Source organism: Aulonocara stuartgranti (genome assembly GCF_965226115.1).
Source record: "Aulonocara stuartgranti genome assembly, chromosome: 19".
Classification (NCBI taxonomy): Eukaryota; Metazoa; Chordata; class Actinopteri; order Cichliformes; family Cichlidae; genus Aulonocara; species Aulonocara stuartgranti.
The window spans coordinates 29,177,104-29,198,403 of NC_138955.1; the positions used below are offsets into that span (position 1 = coordinate 29,177,104).

Here is a 21,300-nt window from a genome sequence, read left to right on the forward strand (position 1 = left end):
CTGCACAGACATATGTCAGACATAACTTAAAACCACCAGTATAGGTTCATCAAGGCCCTGAGGGGAAAAACTACGTTTCCCACAAAATATTATGTTACTTCCGGTTTTGGCAGGTAATGGCAGACATGCATCCTTTTTTTTTTTTTTTTTTTAATTTTGTTTTTAAAATTTTGGTCGCCAACGGAGAGTGTTTGGTAGCGCTGTCCTCAGAAAACACCGTTTGTACTGTTTCGAATCATAACTCTGGTTTTACGTGGCCTATTAACACAATTAAGAGAATATCATTTGAAGTCCGCACTTTCAACACAAGTTGAAATGGAGACTGGGGCTGTGTCCCAATTCAGAGACCGCACGCTTGAAGTACGCATTTTGAGTGCGATTACGTCACCGCCACGTGACGACTGTCCCAACTCGAAGCGTACTTCAAATGCGCCGTCGATTTCCCCAAATATCAAGCGTGGTCCGGTGCACGCTTCGTGGTCCCATATATCCCACAATTCATAGCGCGGCGGTGGGTGTGGATAATTTTGCTGCAAAATCCACATAAAATGTAATAAATAAATCATATAATACAAAAATCAACTATTCACATTTCAACTTTTAACTATTTAAATTTTCAGCTTTTTCCTTTTACAAATTTAAAGTGAAAACAACACAAAACACTGCAAACCACAACACAATTAAATATAAATTATAATATGAAAACAAAAAGAACATGTATATTCTCTGTCATATGGGCCCGCATGAATAAACTTTCTGAATCCTTTATCATCTGCAACCGAAAATAGTTGTGGATGATTACTATACCTTTCTATCCACTGCGGTCAAGTGAGCCCTCACTTACGAAGTCGCAGTCAAGCTAGCCGCCCCGCCAGCCGCACCGAAAATGTGGTTGCACTACTCTTACGTATATTACGGTATGGGTGAAGACCGGCTTAGAAACGCAGTGTTTTGTGTCCTGACACTATTTTACTTCACAATCCACTCCCATTTTTAGTGTATCTCCACTTTCCCCCCTGTGATCCACAGCCCAAATTACTGTATGATTCAGAGAAAATTAACAATAAAATTTACCCAATTTACTCAACTATACTTTTAATGTCCTCATCTTTGAGCTCAGATTACAGGAAAACTATAAGAGGTGACGCAGATATTTCACTGGATTATGACTCTGGGTGACCCCCACTCTGCACCCTGTGATCCACAGCCAAAATTACTGTATGGATTTTGAGAAAATTCATAGCAAAATCTTCCCATTATGCTTTACTGTACTCCACATATTGACATCTTTGAGCTCTGATTACAGGAAAACTGTAAGAGGTGACACAGATATTTCACTGGATTATGACTCTGGGGGACCCCCACTCTGCACCCTGTGATCCACAGCCAAAATTACTGTATGGATTTTGAGAAAATTCATAGCAAAATCTTCCCATTATGCTTTACTGTACTCCACATATTGACATCTTTGAGCTCTGATTACAGGAAAACTGTAAGAGGTGACGCAGATATTTCACTGGATTATGAATCTAGGCCATCTCCACTCTTCACCCTGTGATCCACAGCCAAAATTACTGTACGGATTTTGAGAAAATTGATAGTAAACTTTGCACAATTTACTCTACTGTACTCTATATATTGACATCTTTGAGCTTAGATTACAGGAAAACTGTAAGAGGTGACGCAGATATTTCACTGGATTATGACTCTGGGTGACCCCCACTCTGCACCCTGTGATCCACAGCCAAAATTACTGTATGGATTTTGAGAAAATTCATAGCAAAATCTTCCCATTATGCTTTACTGTACTCCACATATTGACATCTTTGAGCTCTGATTACAGGAAAACTGTAAGAGGTGACACAGATATTTCACTGGATTCTGACTCTGGGGGACCCCCACTCTGCACCCTGTGATCCACAGCCAAAATTACTGTATGGATTTTGAGAAAATTCATAGCAAAATCTTCCCATTATGCTTTACTGTACTCCACATATTGACATCTTTGAGCTCTGATTACAGGAAAACTGTAAGAGGTGACGCAGATATTTCACTGGATTATGAATCTAGGCCATCTCCACTCTTCACCCTGTGATCCACAGCCAAAATTACTGTACGGATTTTGAGAAAATTGATAGTAAACTTTGCACAATTTACTCTACTGTACTCTATATATTCTCATCTTTGAGCTTAGATTACAGGAAAACTGTAAGAGGTGACGCAGATATCTCACTGGATTATGACTCTGGGTGACCCCCACTCTTCACCCTGTGATCCACAGCCAAAATTACTGTACGGATTTTGAGAAAATTGATAGTAAACTTTGCACAATTTACTGTACTATACTCTATATATTCTCATCTTTGAGCTTAGATTACAGGAAAACCATAAGAGGTGACGCAGATATTTCACTGGATTATGAATCTAGGCTGTCTCCACTCTGCACCCTGTGATCCACAGCAAAAATTACTGTATGGATTTTGAGAAAATTGATAGTAAAATCTTCCCACTTTGCTTCACTGTACTCTACATATTGACATCTTTGAGTTCCGATTACAGGAAAACTGTAAGAGGTGACGCAGATATTTCACTGGATTCTGACTCTAGGCTGTCTCCACTCTGCACCCTGTGATCCACAGCCAAAATTACTGTACAGTTTTTGAGAAAATTGATAGTAAAATCTTCCCATTTTGCTTTACTGTACTCTACATATTGACATCTTTGAGTTCCGATTACAGGAAAACTGTAAGAGGTGACGCAGATATTTCACTGGATTCTGACTCTAGGCTGTCGCCACTCTTCACCCTGTGATCCACAGCCAAAATTACTGTACGGTTTTTGAGAAAATTGATAGTAAACTTTGCACAATTTACTCTACTGTACTCTATATATTCTCATCTTTGAGCTCAGATTACAGGAAAACTGTAAGAGGTGACGCAGATATCTCACTGGATTATGACTCTGGGTGACCCCCACTCTTCACCCTGTGATCCACAGCCAAAATTACTGTACGGTTTTTGAGAAAATTGATAGTAAACTTTGCACAATTTACTGTACTATACTCTATATATTCTTATCTTTGAGCTCAGATTACAGGAAAACTGTAAGAGGTGACACAGATATTTCACTGGATTATGACTCTGGGTGACCCCCACTCTGCACCCTGTGATCCACAGCAAAAATTACTGTACAGTTTTTGAGAAAATTCATGGTAAAATCTTCCCATTTTGCTTTACTGTACTCTACATATTGACATCTTTGAGCTCCGATTACAGGAAAACTATAAGAGGTGACGCAGATATTTCACTGGATTATGACTCTGGGTGACCCCCACTCTGCACCCTGTGATCCACAGCCAAAATTACTGTATGGATTTTGAGAAAACTCATAGCAAAATCTTCCCATTATGCTTTACTGTACTCCACATATTGACATCTTTGAGCTCTGATTACAGGAAAACTGTAAGAGGTGACAAAGATATTTCACTGGATTATGACTCTGGGGGACCCCCACTCTGCACCCTGTGATCCACAGCCAAAATTACTGTACGGATTTTGAGAAAATTGATAGTAAACTTTGCACAATTTACTCTACTGTACTCTATATATTCTCATCTTTAAGCTCAGATTACAGAAAAACTGTAAGAGGTGATGCAGATATTTCACTGGATTATGAATCTAGGCTGTCTCCACTCTGCACCCTGTGATCCACAGCAAAAATTACTGTATGGATTTTGAGAAAATTGATAGTAAAATCTTCCCACTTTGCTTCACTGTACTCTACATATTGACATCTTTGAGTTCCGATTACAGGAAAACTGTAAGAGGTGACGCAGATATTTCACTGGATTCTGACTCTAGGCTGTCTCCACTCTGCACCCTGTGATCCACAGCCAAAATTACTGTACAGTTTTTGAGAAAATTGATAGTAAAATCTTCCCATTTTGCTTTACTGTACTCTACATATTGACATCTTTGAGTTCCGATTACAGGAAAACTGTAAGAGGTGACGCAGATATTTCACTGGATTCTGACTCTAGGCTGTCGCCACTCTTCACCCTGTGATCCACAGCCAAAATTACTGTACGGTTTTTGAGAAAATTGATAGTAAACTTTGCACAATTTACTCTACTGTACTCTATATATTCTCATCTTTGAGCTCAGATTACAGGAAAACTGTAAGAGGTGACGCAGATATCTCACTGGATTATGACTCTGGGTGACCCCCACTCTTCACCCTGTGATCCACAGCCAAAATTACTGTACGGTTTTTGAGAAAATTGATAGTAAACTTTGCACAATTTACTGTACTATACTCTATATATTCTTATCTTTGAGCTCAGATTACAGGAAAACTGTAAGAGGTGACACAGATATTTCACTGGATTATGACTCTGGGTGACCCCCACTCTGCACCCTGTGATCCACAGCAAAAATTACTGTACAGTTTTTGAGAAAATTCATGGTAAAATCTTCCCATTTTGCTTTACTGTACTCTACATATTGACATCTTTGAGCTCCGATTACAGGAAAACTATAAGAGGTGACGCAGATATTTCACTGGATTATGACTCTGGGTGACCCCCACTCTGCACCCTGTGATCCACAGCCAAAATTACTGTATGGATTTTGAGAAAACTCATAGCAAAATCTTCCCATTATGCTTTACTGTACTCCACATATTGACATCTTTGAGCTCTGATTACAGGAAAACTGTAAGAGGTGACAAAGATATTTCACTGGATTATGACTCTGGGGGACCCCCACTCTGCACCCTGTGATCCACAGCCAAAATTACTGTACGGATTTTGAGAAAATTGATAGTAAACTTTGCACAATTTACTCTACTGTACTCTATATATTCTCATCTTTAAGCTCAGATTACAGAAAAACTGTAAGAGGTGATGCAGATATTTCACTGGATTATGAATCTAGGCTGTCGCCACTCTGCACCCTGTCATCCACAGCCAAAATTACTGTACGGATTTTGAGAAAATTGATAGTAAACTTTGCACAATTTACTCTACTGTACTCTATATATTCTCATCTTTAAACTCAGATTACAGGGAAACTGTAAGAGGTGACGCAGATATCTCACTGGATTCTGACTCTAGGCTGTCGCCACTCTTCACCCTGTGATCCACAGCCAAAATTACTGTACGGATTTTGAGAAAATTGATAGTAAACTTTGCACAATTTACTGTACTGTACTTTATATATTGACATCTTTGAGCTCAGATTACAGGAAAACTGTAAGAGGTGACGCAGATATTTCACTGGATTATGAATCTAGGCTGTCGCCACTCTGCACCCTGTGATCCACAGCCAAAATTACTGTACGGTTTTTGAGAAAATTGATAGTAAACTTTGCACAATTTACTGTACTGTACTTTATATATTGACATCTTTGAGCTCAGATTACAGGAAAACTGTAAGAGGTGACGCAGATATCTCACTGGATTATGACTCTAGGCTGTCGCCACTCTTCACCCTGTGATCCACAGAAAAAATTACTGTACGGTTTTTGAGAAAATTGATAGTAAACCTTTCACAATTTACTCTACTGTACTTTTAATATTCTCATCTTTGACCTCAGATTACAGGAAAACTATAAGAGGTGACGCAGATATCTCACTGGATTATGACTCTGGGTGACCCCCACTCTGCACCCTGTGATCCACAGCCAAAATTACTGTACGGATTTCTGATAAAATTAAATCCTATTCCATTACCAAACAAAATGAGTTCATTGAAGTATTTGCTTAACTACAAGAAATGTCTTTCCACACACAATTTAAATTTTTCAAAATGTCATTCACACACCACCTCAAGTATCAACTTCAGTTTTAGACATTATTTATTCAGTGCTTAATCACAACAATAGTCAACTTAAGGCACTTACATAATAAGTTAAACCTTACAATAATACATACAGAGAAAAACCCAACAATCATATGACCCCCTATGAGCAACAGTGGGAAGGAAAAACTCCCTTTTAACAGGAAGAAACCTCTGGCAGAACCAGGCTCAGGGAGGGGCGGCCATCTGCCTCAACCGGTCAGGGTGAGAAATTACATTTCTCAGATTACTGATTTCTCATATTACTACTACACAGTTTAGATACACTCAACAAAAATATAAACGCAACACCTTTGTTACTGCTCCCATTCCCCATGGGATGGACGTAGAGACCGAAAATTCATTCCAGATACACAATATAACCATCCCTCCCAAACAGTGGTCACAAATCAGTCCAAATGTGTGGTAGTGGGCACATCTGCCATATTGAGATAATCCATCCCACCTCACAGGTGTGCCACATCAGGATGCTGATCTGACATCATGAGTAGTGCACAGGTGTACCTCAGACTGCCCACAACAAAAGGCCACCCTGGAATGTGCAGTTTTGTCTCACAGCAAAATGCCACAGATGCCACAAGCAATGAGGGAGCGTGCAATTGGCATGCTGACAGCAGGAATGTCAACCAGATCTGTCGCCCGTGCATTGAATGTTCATTTCTCAACCATAAGCCGTCTCCACAGGCGTTTCAGAGAATATGGCAGCACATCCAACCGGCCTCACAACCGCAGACCTCGTGTAACCACACCAGCCCAGGACCTCCACATCCAGCAGGTTCACCTCCAAGATCGTCTGAGACCAGCCACCCAGACAGCTGCTGGAACAATTGGTTTGCACAACCAAACAATTTCTGCACAAACTGTCAGAAACCGTCTCAGGGAAGCTCAACTGCATGCCCGTCGTCCTCATCGGGGTCTTGACCTGACTCCAGCTCGTCGCCGTAACAGACTTGTGTGGGCAAATGCTCACATTCGATGGCGTCTGGCACGTTGGAGAGGTGTGCGCTTCACGGATGAATCATGGTTCACATTGTTCAGGGCAGATGGCAGCTGAGAATGTCCCAGTTCTTGCATGGCCAGCATACTCACCGGACATGTCACCCATTGAGCATGTTCGGGATGTGCTTGACCGGCGTATACGACAGCGTGTACCAGTTCCCACGAATATCCAACAACCTCGCACAACCATTGAAGTGGAGTGGACCAACATTCCACAGGCCACAATTGACAATCTGATAGACTCCATGCGACGATGTGTTGCACTGCATGAGGCAAATGGTGGTCACACCAGATACTGACCGGTTCTGGGTCCCCAGACCCCCAATAGCGCAAAAAACTGCACATTCCAGGGTGGCCTTTTGTTGTGGGCAGTCTGAGGTACACCTGTGCACTACTCATGATGTCAGATCAGCATCCTGATGTGGCACACCTGTGAGGTGGGATGGATTATCTCAATATGGCAGATGTGCCCACTACCACACATTTGGACTGATTTGTGACCACTGTTTGGGAGGGATGGTTATATTGTGTATCTGGAATGAATTTTCGGTCTCTACGTCCATCCCATGGGGAATGGGAGCAGTAACAAAGGTGTTGCGTTTATATTTTTGTTGAGTGTATCTAAACTGTGTAGTAGTAATATGAGAAATCAGTAATCTGAGAAATGTAATTTCTCACCCTGACCGGTTGAGGCAGATGGCCGCCCCTCCCTGAGCCTGGTTCTGCCAGAGGTTTCTTCCTGTTAAAAGGGAGTTTTTCCTTCCCACTGTTGCTCATAGGGGGTCATATGATTGTTGGGTTTTTCTCTGTATGTATTATTGTAAGGTTTAACTTATTATGTAAGTGCCTTAAGTTGACTATTGTTGTGATTAAGCACTGAATAAATAATGTCTAAAACTGAAGTTGATACTTGAGGTGGTGTGTGAATGACATTTTGAAAAATTTAAATTGTGTGTGGAAAGACATTTCTTGTAGTTAAGCAAATACTTCAATGAACTCATTTTGTTTGGTAATGGAATAGGATTTAATTTTATCAGAAATCCGTACAGTAATTTTGGCTGTGGATCACAGGGTGCAGAGTGGCGACAGCCTAGATTCATAATCCAGGGAAATATCTGCGTCACCTCTTACAGTTTTCCTGTAATCTGAGCTCAAAGATAAGAATATATAGAGTATAGTACAGTAAATTGTGCAAAGTTTACTATCAATTTTCTAAAAATCCGTACAGTAATTTGGGCTGTGGATCACAGGGTGCAGAGTGGGGGTCACCCAGAGTCATAATCCAGTGAGATATCTGTGTCACCTCTTATAGTTTTCCTGTAATCTGAGCTCAAAGATGAGAATATATAGAGTACAGTAGAGTAAATTGTGCAAAGTTTACTATCAATTTTCTCAAAAACCGTACAGTAATTTTGGCTGTGGATCACAGGGTGAAGAGTGGCGACAGCCTAGAGTCAGAATCCAGTGAAATATCTGCGTCACCTCTTACAGTTTTCCTGTAATCGGAACTCAAAGATGTCAATATGTAGAGTACAGTAAAGCAAAATGGGAAGATTTTACTATCAATTTTCTCAAAAACTGTACAGTAATTTTTGCTGTGGATCACAGGGTGCAGAGTGGGGGTCACCCAGAGTCATAATCCAGTGAAATATCTGCGTCACCTCTTATGGTTTTCCTGTAATCTGAGGTTAAAGACGAGGATATTAAAAGTACAGTAGAGTAAATTGTGCAAAGTTTACTATCAATTTTCTCAAAAACCGTACAGTAATTTTGGCTGTGGATCACAGGGTGCAGAGTGGAGACAGCCTAGATTCATAATCCAGTGAAATATCTGCGTCACCTCTTACAGTTTTCCTGTAATCGGAGATCAAAGATGTCAATATGTAGAGTACAGTAAAGCAAAATGGGAAGATTTTACTATCAATTTTCTCAAAAACTGTACAGTAATTTTGGCTGTGGATCACAGCATGCAGAGTGGGGGTCACCCAGAGTCAGAATCCAGTGAGATATCTGCGTCACCTCTTTCAGTTTTCCTGTAATCTGAGCTCAAAGATGAGGACATTAAAAGTATAGTTGAGTAAATTGGGTAAATTTTATTGTTAATTTTCTCTGAATCATACAGTAATTTGGGCTGTGGATCACAGGGGTGAAAGTGGAGATTAACCAAAACTGGGAGTGGATTGTGAAGTAAAATAGTGTCAGGACAGAAAACACTGCGTTTCTAAGCCAGTCGGCACCTATACCGTAATATGCGTAAGAGTAGTGCAACAACATTTTAGGTGCGGCTGGCGGGGCGGCTAGCTTGACTGCGACTTCGTAAGTGAGGGCTCTGTCACTACCCGATCCGTACCGGAAACCCGATCGGTACCCCGCATGCGCAAATCTTACGTCACTTCCTCTCTTTGCCAACATTGCGACATTCAATATATTTGAATGGTACGGTTAGCGCCCAGTTAGCTCCTAGCATTTCTCAACAGCTCTGCCTCCTTTTCGACTGCCCGGGACATTTAAACAATGGATAATCCGTATACAAAGAAATTCATGCTTTTCTCCTCAACAGAGAGCGTCCCCCGATTGAGCAACAGCGCCGTAAAATAAGAAGAATGGCGCCTAATTACAGAGTTAATAATGCAGACTTTGTAATATCTCACGTGTAGATTCATCAGCCAGATTAAGTGTTTACTGACAATTGACAGTGATAGCGGACATCATCATCACTATTCCAACAATCCTCTCCTCACAGACAAGCATAAACACACTCGACTATCGCTAAATCAGATTTAACACACGTTTGTAATGACGATAATTCAGTTTATAATAGGGTTTATTCGCTCGGTCAGCAGGTGGCGGTATCCTCGTACACTGGGGAGTAAACTGCCATTAAACGAACAGAAGAAGAAGAAAACATCTGCACATGCGCGGTACAGATCGGGTAGACCCGATTTGTACGGTCAGACTTTACACATGCGCAGTAAGGATCGGAGAGTCCTGATCTGTAACTTTCTTTGTATTTTTCGTTTTTGTCTACATCGTACTGAAATGCTTCATTATTGCAAACATTTTAAGATATACTTGTTATTCTTAACATTTTAACAGATACGCTGACCCATAACTATCGTAAAACGCTACGACCGGAAGTAAAAACCTTTCGCGCATGCGGGGTACCGATCGGGTTTCCGGTACGGATCGGGTAGTGACAGGCTCACTTGACCGCAGTTTCTATCCCTGGCTCTCTTTCTCTCTCTCCCCCTCTGGCTGTTCCTGTGCTACTGAGAGTAACTACCGCCCCTCCCCCCTCTGCCCACGTGCAGAGTGAAGCGGAAAAAACGTGCGGGAGAGAGAGAGAGAGAGAGCGAGAGAGAGAGAGAAAGAGAAAAAAACCCGCGTGACGGCTCGCGATAAGGAGCCGGCTCCCGTCGTTCACGTCAAAGAGACGGCTCTAAGAGCCATTTCGTTCGCGAACGACCCATCACTAACACACACACACAACAGCAGCCCCTCTCGCTTGGTTTTTGCATTTGCGCTCGCTAACAACGTGTTGCTGGCGCTCTCAACATTTCTGCCCGTGCGCGCTCAACTCTTTCTCTACACCGTTATATTTGTGCCACAAAAACAGCCAGACAGGACAGGGTTAAAAAAAAAACCCAACCATAAACAAGCAAACGAAAAAAACCCGACAAGGTACCTGTTTGTACTCATGTAACTTTTGAAAGTTAGCTTCATACCTGAGAGCTGGTACCTTCAAACTCTTTCTTCTTTCTTTCTTTCTTTCTGACAGTCGTATTGGCGGTTGGCAAACAATTGAAAGGTGCATTTACCTTCAAATTCATCATCCATGGTGCTTCGAAACTCTCACTAGAACAATCTGCTGCTGTACTCATGATCACATGACATAGATGATTCTGATTGGCTGCTCAAATGCTCATTAGGGGCGGAACATTTTTATAACATTAGTTACCATAGGGCATTGGAGCGTGATGTCACGGGGGTGGGCGTGGAAAGGATTTTGGCCTGATGCGCCATATTATTTTGACCCCGAAAATGGCGCATCAGGCCAAAATCCTTTCCACGCCCACCCCCGTGACATCACGCTCCAATGCCCTATGGTAACTAATGTTATAAAAATGTTCCGCCCCTAATGAGCATTTGAGCAGCCAATCAGAATCATCTATGTCATGTGATCATGAGTACAGCAGCAGATTGTTCTAGTGAGAGTTTCGAAGCACCATGGATGAAGGTAAATGCACCTTTCAATTGTTTGCCAACCGCCAATACGACTGTCAGAAAGAAAGAAAGAAGAAAGAGTTTGAAGGTACCAGCTCTCAGGTATGAAGCTAACTTTCAAAAGTTACATGAGTACAAACAGGTACCTTGTCGGGTTTTTTTCGTTTGCTTGTTTTTGGTTGGTTTTTTTTTTTAACCCTGTCCTGTCTGGCTGTTTTTGTGGCACAAATATAACGGTGTAGAGAAAGAGTTGAGCGCGCACGGGCAGAAATGTTGAGAGCGCCAGCAACACGTTGTTAGCGAGCGCAAATGCAAAAACCGAGCGAGAGGGGCTGCTGTTGTGTGTGTGTTAGTGATGGGTCGTTCGCGAACGAAATGGCTCTTAGAGCCGTCTCTTTGACGTGAACGACGGGAGCCGGCTCCTTATCGCGAGCCGTCACGTGGTTTTTTTTCTCTCTCTCTCTCTCGCTCTCTCTCTCGCACGTTTTTCCGCTTCACTCTGCACGTGGGCAGAGGGGGGGAGGGGCGGTAGTTACTCTCAGTAGCACAGGAACAGCCAGAGGGAGAGAGAGAGAAAGAGAGCCAGGGATAGAAAGGTATAGTAATCATCCACAACTATTTTCGGTTGCAGATGATAAAGGATTCAGAAAGTTTATTCATGCGGGCCCATATGACAGAGAATATACATGTTCTTTTTGTTTTCATATTATAATTTATATTTAATTGTGTTGTGGTTTGCAGTGTTTTGTGTTGTTTTCACTTTAAATTTGTAAAAGGAAAAAGATGAAAATTTAAATAGTTAAAAGTTGAAATGTGAATAGTTGATTTTTGTATTATATGATTTATTTATTACATTTTATGTGGATTTTGCAGCAAAATTATCCACACCCACCGCCGCGCTATGAATTGTGGGATATATGGGACCACGAAGCGTGCACCGGACCACGCTTGATATTTGGGGAAATCGACGGCGCATTTGAAGTACGCTTCGAGTTGGGACAGTCGTCACGTGGCGGTGACGTAATCGCACTCAGAATGCGTACTTCAAGCGTGCGGTCTCTGAATTGGGACACAGCCCCAGTCTCCATTTCAACTTGTGTTGAAAGTGCGGACTTCAAATGATATTCTCTTAATTGTGTTAATAGGCCACGTAAAACCAGAGTTATGATTCGAAACAGTACAAACGGTGTTTTCTGAGGACAGCGCTACCAAACACTCTCCGTTGGCGACCAAAATTTTAAAAACAAAATTAAAAAAAAAAAAAAAAAGGATGCATGTCTGCCATTACCTGCCAAAACCGGAAGTAACATAATATTTTGTGGGAAACGTAGTTTTTCCCCTCAGGGCCTTGATGAACCTATACTGGTGGTTTTAAGTTATGTCTGACATATGTCTGTGCAGTTTCTGGGATGCTTAGATCTCAAAATGCACTGTTGGAAATTATTTTATTTTCTATGTTTTGTTTTGTTACTTTTCTAAAAACAGATGGTGATCTTTTCTAAAAGCGATAGGACAGGTGTGGAGGAGAGTGAAGCAAGAGAATGGGTTCCTAAGGTGGGCAAGAAAAATCCAGCTAAGTTTCTGTAAATATGTTGTTTTCAAACATCCATGGAAAATGAGCAAAATATATATTTTTCTGCTCTAATAACAGTCTGTGAGCTCATCTGAAGATGATGGGACAGATGACTGGAAACCCACACAGGATGAATCTGAAGGCTATTCAGAAGAGGAGGAAGAACAAGAACGTAAAAGGATTCCTAAGGTAGCCATGAAAAACAAAACTGGGTGTCCTATGCCACAAAGAGAGGTGAAATTCATCCTCAGTTTCACTGCTTCCACAATCAATCCATCAAAAATTAGCCAAACATATTGTTGTCTTCTCTTAAAACAGATGGTGGCAGCATCTGAAGAGGATGGGACACATGATAGCAGACCCACACAAGATGAATCTAAAGATGATTCAAAGGATGAAGCAGAACATTTGGGACAAATGATTCACAAAGTGGCCATGGAAAAGGTAAAATTTGTCCTCTGTTTCAATGCATTCAACAAAATATGTCTTTGTATTCTTCTACGTCAGATGGTCAGCTCATATGAAATATGCAAGGAGTAAAGGTATTGAAGGTACATGAGTTTAAATACCTGGAGTCAAGCATCCAAAGCAACAAGCAGTGCAAGGCCAGGCAGGGGGTGGCAGGGCTCAAGATGCTAAGATTTTGTTTGGGAGTGACCAGAATGGAGAAGATTAGAAATGAGTGCATCAGAGAGACAGCTCATGTTGGGTGGTTTGGAGACAAAGTTAGAGAGGCAAAGCTGACATGATTTGGACATATGTAGAAGAGGCATAGTGAATATATTGTTCCATATGGAGCTGCCAGGCAGGAGGGAAAGAGCAAGCCCTTAGAAGAAGTTTGTGGATGTAGTGATGGAGGATATAGATAGGGTTGGTATGAACGAGGAGGCGGCTATGGATAGAATAAGATGGAGGCAGATGATCCACTGTAGTGACCTCTAAAGGGAGGAGCCAGAAGAAGAAGAAGAACTCAGCTTATTCGAAGAGGATGGAACATGATGGGAAACCTCCACCAGATAAATTCAAAGACAATTCAGAAAAGATGTGTTTGAGGAAGAGGTGAGTTAGCTGCAGTCCATTTTTAGTGAGGTCATGAGGAGGAGTAGAAAGCTGCAGTAAATCTAATGATCGTGCTGGTGTATGTATAATACCAGCAGTGAGTTCTGAGGACTTGGACGGTCCAAAAACTATTTGCTAACAAATCAGCACAGGCACTTATAGTGGTGCACTATTACAAAATGCTTTTACTCACAAATAGTGGGCTAAAGTTCATTCCTTCCCGTTTGATTTGTTTCTAAAACCATAAATACCAACATGAAACTGGTTTATAATTTTTTTCTTCTTCTTGCATTTCTGTGTGTTATATGTACAGGACAGGGAAACGGCGATGAGCTCATTACGATTACAACACCAAATTCCAGTTGTTACATAACAAATCTGAACATTACATCTAGATGAGCTAAAGTAACCTTGTTTTTCTTTGTCGATCATCATTTTTCAGATGCAGCAGGCCTATGTAAGCCAAGACAAAGCAATGACTGTGAATAAGAGTTCAGAAAAAAGGGTGATTCACCAAACCAGATGCTTGAAGAGGCTCACTTTTCATCAGTCAACTCTCTTTGAAGACACGATACCAAGATCTGGTAACTGGAAACCAGCAGCTGTAGTAAAAATACACAAATTCAAAGAACTTTAAGGTGGAGTGGTATTTATTTATTTCTCATATGGTCTTAGATAACAACAAGAAAGACCAAAGTGGAATGTCATCTGCAGCAATAATAACCTCAGGTAAATATTAACATTATATTGCACAATATGAACAATGTTAAGTTAATCAGTAAGTAAATGATTATTTTCTTAAAATAAAGAACAACTGGAGGAGAAAGAGATACAAGAAGAGTCTCTGGAGAAGATGAAGAGTGAAGACAAAGAAGGGAAGAGAAAAGAAAAAGTACAGCAGGAGCCTCTGGAGAAGATGAGCGGCAAAAGGCAAAGGAAGGAAGAAAAGATACAGGCAGAGCCTCTGGAGAAGATGAGCGGCAAAAGGCAAAGGAAGGAAGAAAAGATACAGGCAGAGCCTCTGGAGAAGATGAAGAGTGAAGCCAAAGTAGGAAAGAGAAAAGAAAAAGTACAGCAGGAGCCTCTGGAGAAGATGAGTGAAGGGGGAAAGGACTCTGAAAATAAGGTGCAATTTATTCCATTGCTCCCAGTAAGCCCAAGAAATGCCTTATTTGAGGGCTTTTGCATTGTATTTGTTTTTGAAGATCCCACAATCTATACATTCAACAAAATATGTCTTTGTATTCTTCTACGTCACATGGTCAGCTCATATGTATGGAACACCAGGACTGCCATAATGAATTAATTAAATACACCATTAGATAATTAATTAAATGTGGCAATAATTAATTAAAGAGAAGATTTAGAAGAAGATTAGAAATGAGTGATGATGGGAAACCTCCACCAGATAAATTTAAAGACAACTGAGAAAAGATGAGTTTAAGGAAGAGGTGAGTTAGTTCCAGTCCATTTTTAGTGAGGTCATGAGGAGGAGTAGTAGTGGGTTTCGTACACAAGATGAATTCAAAGACAGTATATATATTCAAAGAAATATAAAGGTCAAATCAAAAGTAGTCAGAATTACTAACAGTACTGCAGATAATTTATTTTCATTGGCATTTGTAAATATTAAGTAAGAGTAAGACAAAAAATAAAACTTTTTTAGTAGTTGTATGCGTCTTCTTTTTGTGTACAGGGGGCGTTCGTGAGCAGTGAGTTGCCGCAGAGGACAGAGGAACGGCAACAGGTTGCTGTCGCCTCAAAGTCTCAAAGGCATCACTATGTCAGAAATGGACACAAGTGTCCCATATGTGGACGTGTATATGCTGACTTCATCTACAGTTCACAGGGTGAGTAACGTGATCCCGCTGTGACACGCCTCCCTGCAGCAGCCATGTTGGTGACTCTGTCTCACATTATTTCAGATCAGAGTTTCCAGACCTCCGGAGTTTACAGCGCCACTGAGACCTCCACCAATCAGGTAAGAGCTGACCTCTGCCTCTGTCTCCTGTTAGTGTGATGCAGGTCAGCATAATGTTGCACATGAAAATTGGTTTGAAATTTGCACGTGTGAAGAGGTCATGTGATCAGTGACCCCATGAAGCTGTAATCAGTCTGTTTCTATTTTATTTTGAAAGGATGAGCAGGAAGGAGGCGTGGCTGACTCTCCCACGAGATCAGACGTGAACTTCAGCTACAGCCAGCAGGTACGTCCCGCAGCGTAGCTTGAAGGTGACATCATCGCGTGTGTGACAGCGGTGCCAGGGTAGCTCAGTGGTTGGCGCTGCTGCCTCACAGTCTGAGCGTCTCGTTTCAGACCCGGGGAAGTTCAACTTCCTGCTTCAGACTTCAGGAGAATATTGTTGCGACCGCGCCACAGACTGCAGCTGCCATCTCTGCTCCGCCTCGTCTCGGTGGGCGGCGATAAGCTGGACAGAGAACAGCTCTAAACATTGTTCGTCCAATCAAAAACCTGTACAGCAGGCCTAAAGCGCCTGTCCAACGTCATCCTCCAGAGGTCGCAACCTCTGAAGGTAATGGTGCTTGGACTTTGAGCACTTCCTGTTCCTGTGACGCGCCGAGCTCTCTTCTTCTCTTGGTTTTGGTCTAACGGCAGTCGGGACAAAGTCTGAGTGTGTATTTCCTGTTTCTGTTCAAAAACATAAACGCATTCATTCCTTTCTTCATACGGGAACAGGGATATCTGCATCTGACTGAAAGGAGTATTCCTTTTTCTCTTATGTCCATCACACTTTTTCTAGGATAGACTACTTGACTAGTATTGCATGTGCCTGTGAATACCGTGCCATAGTTATATCAGACCACGCCCCTTTAATTCTGACTGGCTATGCCTGACTTACCTAGAACAGACAGGAGTTGGCGTTTTAACCCCACACTACTATCTGATCAGTGTGTTGAGCAGTATGTGTAGACTGCAGAGTCCTCCAGTATTACTTCAATTTGGGCATCCAGGTAAGAGACACCTGAACAGTAAACAGCAGTCTTTGAAGCGGCGCTGACAGGTGAAGGTGAGACGCCTGAATGAACTCACGGAGCATCACAGAATGTTGATTCTGTTCTGGACGTTTTCAGTGGGAGAAACCTTTCGTTATCATCCAGGTGATCCTTCAGTCTCAGCTGACTGCAGGTTTCCAACCTATAAACGGGACATAATGACTGAAACTAGCTCAGCTCCTCCACTGGCAGATCTGTTTTAGCAGCAGAAGTCTGAGTGCACCTGAGTCACTTGCAGGTGTGGTAAACATCTTCCAAGGGCACTCTGATCACCTGGGTCCTGTGGAGGTCATGTGACTGGTGTTCCTCTCCTTTAACCTGTGGCTGCCGTTTCAAAGAGACACACGTTTCCTTCAGGTTCTTTGAATGTTTATAGATGATTCTGCAGGTGTTTCAGGTTCAGGTGATGACATGATGCTGTGAATTTGTCATGTGACCGTCATGTGACCATCTGTCTCCTCAGTGGTACCATCAGAGCTGCTGGAAGCAACAGCAGCAGCTGTATCCCGCCTCCTCACCTGAGACTGCCTACCCCTACCAGCCCTACACGCCCTACCTGGGCCAGGAGCCCCCTCTGCACGGTAAGAGTGATCGGTTCCAGCAGGTGGTGCTGCACTTCCTCCACCTGTATACAAAAGATGCAAGTTTCATCTTTTAGCTGAGCCTTCACTTCCGTAGCGAAGCCTTTCACAATAAAACAGTGCGATCAGGTAGGAGGCAACTGTGGGGAACACATGACTAACAGGAAGATGTGTGCAGTGATGTCATTACAGCATGGATGGTCCCTCAGGTGTTTTAATTTAAGCTCCACCCCCTTTACTGTGACTTGATCTGTCCCATCTTCCGTCCCCAGCTGCCTCCCAGCCGTTCTCTGAGACTGGGCGGATCTCCCATCAGCCCGCCAGCTCCTACCCAGAATCCTCCAGGTCTGCAGATGGACAGACAGAGGGACGCAACGGCGGTCAGTACTTTACCTTTACCTTTGGAGTGCACACGCTGCCAAAACAGGAAGTGTTTGTCAATAAAACAGTGTAGAAGTGCCGGAGGTCAGCAGGTCTGTTGGTGAAGCTTTACAGCTGCATAATGGTGAGAGTGGCGCAATGAGGACGGAAGGGTGGGGCAAACCCTACACCATCCAGCTGTCACATTCCTGTACCCAATGACTACTGTATTGTTATTAAGGTGAAATTTGACCGGATGAACATAGCAAACAGGCGTGGCAACAGACAGGAAGTGCGGTGCAGTAATTCTGGAGTCAGATGAAGGCAGAAGCACAATGGGCCAATTGCAGGCGCTGTTAGTCATTGGTCAGGTCACATGATTAGTGTGCCTCCACATTAAAACCCAAATTTTCTGCATTATAAACGAATTTACTTTGAAAATAAAGGCATGTGGTTTGTCTCCTCAGGTGTCTCCATGGAAAGCTCCTCCTCCATCAGTCCTACTCCTCCAGGCTCCGCCCCCTCCTCTGCTCTCCTCTACCCAGATCAGTCGCCCCTCCCTCCTCTCCCACTGCTCCACCTGCCATATGAAGCTCCACCCCCAAGCACCTACCTGACTACAGCCCCTGCACCTCCTCTTCCACATCCCGCCCACCACCCTCACCACTCTTCCTACCACCCATACAGGCCAATATCGACTGGAGGCCACGTTCTCATGTTGTTGGATACATTGCTGCCCCGCCCCCTCACCACACAGACACACTCTACATCCCACCCACTATGTAACGTGCATATTAGCTCAAGGCTAAAACCCCTTTTGTTTTGAATTAGTGGTAACATTATTATGAACACTTTTCCTGCAGCAAGACTTTCAAAATTAAAGTTAGGATTTAAAGGTAAATATTGGCTGGATGTTAATGGATGTTGCTGTTGGTTAAAATTCATGTTGTGACAGCCAATATGAGGTGGTGGGTGTGACCAGTCCCTATTTGTGGAGGGATCTTTGTGTTGATGTTTTGTTTTTTGGGTTTTGGGTGAATAAAGTTTGTTTCACCAGCAGATGGCGTTTTTGCTTCATCACATGACTATTGTCCAGCTAACAGTCCCAAACATCAACTTCCTGTTTTTTATGCTTTGAGCAAACAGGAAGTAAAATAATAAAGCCAGAAAGGTGCGATTCTCCACAGGACGTGAGAGATGGGGATCAGAGGGGAGTTACAGGTGATAGGTCGTCATCTCTGGCGAGGGGGCAGCGCCTCAGTGTGTCAGTTTGAGCTCTCAGGTAGAAAACTCTCACCTGTGCAGGTTAGGGGTGAGTGTGATTCATAGCAGCAGAAAATTTGAGAGCTTTGGAGGCTGACTCTGATTTTCTTAGTTTCCATGGAAACTAAAATCAATAAAGGCATTTTTTTCCATTACAGCTGCTGTGACACTGAAGTTCAGTAAGTAATCTGATTACACTGAGACAAAGGTTGATGGATGTTTGAACGACTACTTTGTCCAGACCTGTGATGAGCAGCGAAGCCTGAGACGACTCCCCCCACCCCCACTGAGTCGCCTGTTGTCATTTTTAAACCTTTATTGACACAGGAAGTGGCGTCACAGCCAAGAATAGAAACGCGGTGATGGAGGGACGTCCCTCAGCCCAGGAACTCTTTATCTGGATTTGCTTATGGTGACATCATCATTCGGGATGAGCTCACGTGGATGTAGCTGCTCCATCCACCGCCGCTTGTTTCATAGAGAAAAGCGCCACAGGTTGTATGAAAATCTGCAGATGGCGTGTTGACTCAGCCTGATACATGTTTAAATTATACTGTATGTGTATTGATCACTGTGGGTTTTTATAGATCTGATTGGTTAACGGGTGCTGGTTTCATACCTGCTGATAAGTTACCATGGTAACTTTTGATAGGAAGCACCTTCAGAAAAGCCTGAGTTACGTGCAGTTACCTGGATTAGAGGTCGGTTTGTGTGCTTATCCATTTGTTTTGTTGATGGAACCATGAATTCTGCAGTTTACCATCCTCTGGTTTAGTCAAAGTCCTGACGGCTTCATGCTCTAAAACCCTCCAGTGTGACTGAATTACAACAATTCTGCACAGACTGTTTTCTAAAACAGCGAGAGAACAATGAGCAGAACAGCAAGCATAGCAAAATATTACCTTTTAATTTCAGTGTAACATACAGCCGCCTGATAACAGCACCACAGGTAGGTTATTTACACAAACACTGGACGTTTGGAAGGTGCCCTTATTAACCCACCGGCAACAGTTGCCGTTTTAACCCCCACACATCAACAAAATTAAACATACAGTCAGTAGGACAAGTCTAAGGAGTGAAATGCATTCACTTATTTTGCTGCGAAAAATCTGGGATTAGACGGGTTCCATCATTTCAAAGAAACAAAGAACTGGACAGGTTGGACTTTTATCGAGCTGCTGTGAAGCCTCTGGTGCTCCGGGATGACGGCCCCAGGAGCTCAGATCATTGGTCTGACCCCCACCCCACCCTCAGAGATGGAAGACCTCGCTCGACCCCAAAAATCAGGTGTGCTGATGACATCACAGTGACCTGATCTGAGGTCAGCGCCACCGCTCTGATCACAGATCAATGATCAGCTGTAAAAACCAAAGTACTATGACAGAGAAGTAGCTCCAGCATCGGCCTCAGTGCCCGGGTAGGTTACGTATGTGTTGTCACGGGAACAGTTTTGCTGGGATCTCTATGGTCCAGAGGTCGCGACCTCCCAGAGCTCTCAGTGGGGCCTTCAGCCAGCGAGGGTTGGACAGGTTAGTCAGGTGCTTCTCCTGCAGACCAATCAGCACGGCCGACTGCTCCAGGCACTGTAGGTCCTTCCCCTGGAGGGAGGCGGGGCAAAGCCAGGTCTGGCCCACATCCACCAATCCTAAAAGAGACCACAGGGTTCGTTCAGGGATGTGTAAATGTGGCAGAGTAAATAGTGATTCTAACCTGCCACCACGCCGCGGCCGAACCGCTCCCCGGACTCCAGAAGTGCCTCAATCTGTCCATCCCCAGCAGGCCGCTTAGCACCGCCCACCACTCCAACCCCTCCCAGTCACGCTGAGCCACGTGGACCGCCAGCGTCTGGTTCTCCAGTGGAGCGAGCAGCGGCCTCCAGCGGCTCTCCACCGTCTTTACCCCGTCCAGAACCAGGCCGGCATACGGCTGCCGGTGTTCCAGATCTACTGGCGTTTAGATCAACTGGCGTTGGTCGAACAGATGTGTGGCAGTCTTGCGTTTCAGTAGCTCCTACCGACAAACCAGCAAAAAAAAGCCAAATGTGTCATCTGTGACACTTGTGAGGTTGTCTCAAACACACTCCGTCAGTCTTGATGCTGTTGAACAACAAAATGTTTAAAAATGTGGCGAGTTTACCTGGTGATATCCTCGTGCGCCACGCGATCGCGAAAACAGCAAACAATTAACACCATGCCGTTGTTGTTCACGGGACAGCAAGAGTAAACGATCGGGAGACTCTTGTCGTCGTTATCGTTCCCCTCGCACGGTTTATTTCTCCGAATTCAGCGTTTTTGCTTCACAACTACAGCGTGCAGTTTACTTTGTGCACTAACATGGAGTCGAGTCAACCAGCGCCACCTCTGGCCAA

General features: G+C 43.3%; 2 protein-coding genes and 1 pseudogene across 9 annotated transcripts in view; 1 reads left to right on the forward strand and 2 right to left on the reverse strand.

Annotated features, from left to right (window-relative positions):
* Positions 1 to 10,817, reverse strand: part of LOC309695568 (uncharacterized protein) — a 28,643-nt gene extending 17,826 nt beyond the window's left edge. For 4 of the 6 annotated variants that reach the window (XM_082516304.1, XM_082516301.1, XM_082516300.1 and 1 more), the window contains exon 1: positions 10,583 to 10,816. In XM_082516304.1, coding sequence (XP_082372430.1) covers positions 10,583 to 10,738 — 156 coding nt within the window. In that variant the 5' untranslated portion in view covers positions 10,739 to 10,816. Of the gene's footprint in view, positions 1 to 10,582 lie in introns of all 6 variants that reach the window. The other 2 variants (XM_082516302.1, XM_082516305.1) reach the window with 2 other exon arrangements.
* A 124-nt stretch (positions 10,818 to 10,941) lies between these two features.
* Positions 10,942 to 18,728, forward strand: LOC309695707 (uncharacterized protein). Of its 2 annotated transcripts, none has more exons than XM_082516543.1 (13): positions 10,942 to 11,183; positions 12,567 to 12,635; positions 12,733 to 12,888; positions 12,973 to 13,098; positions 14,156 to 14,297; positions 14,389 to 14,442; positions 14,523 to 14,839; positions 15,410 to 15,563; positions 15,639 to 15,694; positions 15,852 to 15,920; positions 17,192 to 17,309; positions 17,582 to 17,689; positions 18,137 to 18,728. In XM_082516543.1, the coding sequence occupies exons 1-13, from the start codon at positions 11,085 to 11,087 to the stop codon at positions 18,493 to 18,495; spliced, it is 1,827 nt and encodes a 608-aa protein (XP_082372669.1). In that variant the 5' UTR covers positions 10,942 to 11,084; the 3' UTR covers positions 18,496 to 18,728. The 2 variants fall into 2 exon arrangements, with proteins under 2 accessions (XP_082372669.1, XP_082372670.1); XM_082516544.1 differs by having other exon boundaries at positions 10,942 to 11,094.
* A 1,092-nt stretch (positions 18,729 to 19,820) lies between these two features.
* LOC309695609 (EOLA-like protein) lies at positions 19,821 to 20,879 on the reverse strand (annotated as a pseudogene). The gene is made up of 2 exons: positions 20,643 to 20,879; positions 19,821 to 20,577 (listed from the first exon to the last, which is right to left on the reverse strand). The product of its transcript is annotated as an EOLA-like protein (transcript).
* Between the last annotated feature and the right edge of the window lie 421 nt (positions 20,880 to 21,300).

Bases quoted from the DNA above. Each gene is read 5' to 3' on its own strand.
- LOC309695707 (XM_082516543.1), top strand. From the start codon at position 11,085: ATGGATGAAGGTAAATGCACCTTTCAATTGTTTGCCAACCGCCAATAC. The intron at 11,184-12,566 runs GTATGAAGCTAA...TTCTAAAAACAG, and splicing joins TTGAAGGTACCAGCTCTCAG to ATGGTGATCTTTTCTAAAAG. The intron at 15,921-17,191 runs GTACGTCCCGCA...CTGTCTCCTCAG, and splicing joins ACTTCAGCTACAGCCAGCAG to TGGTACCATCAGAGCTGCTG.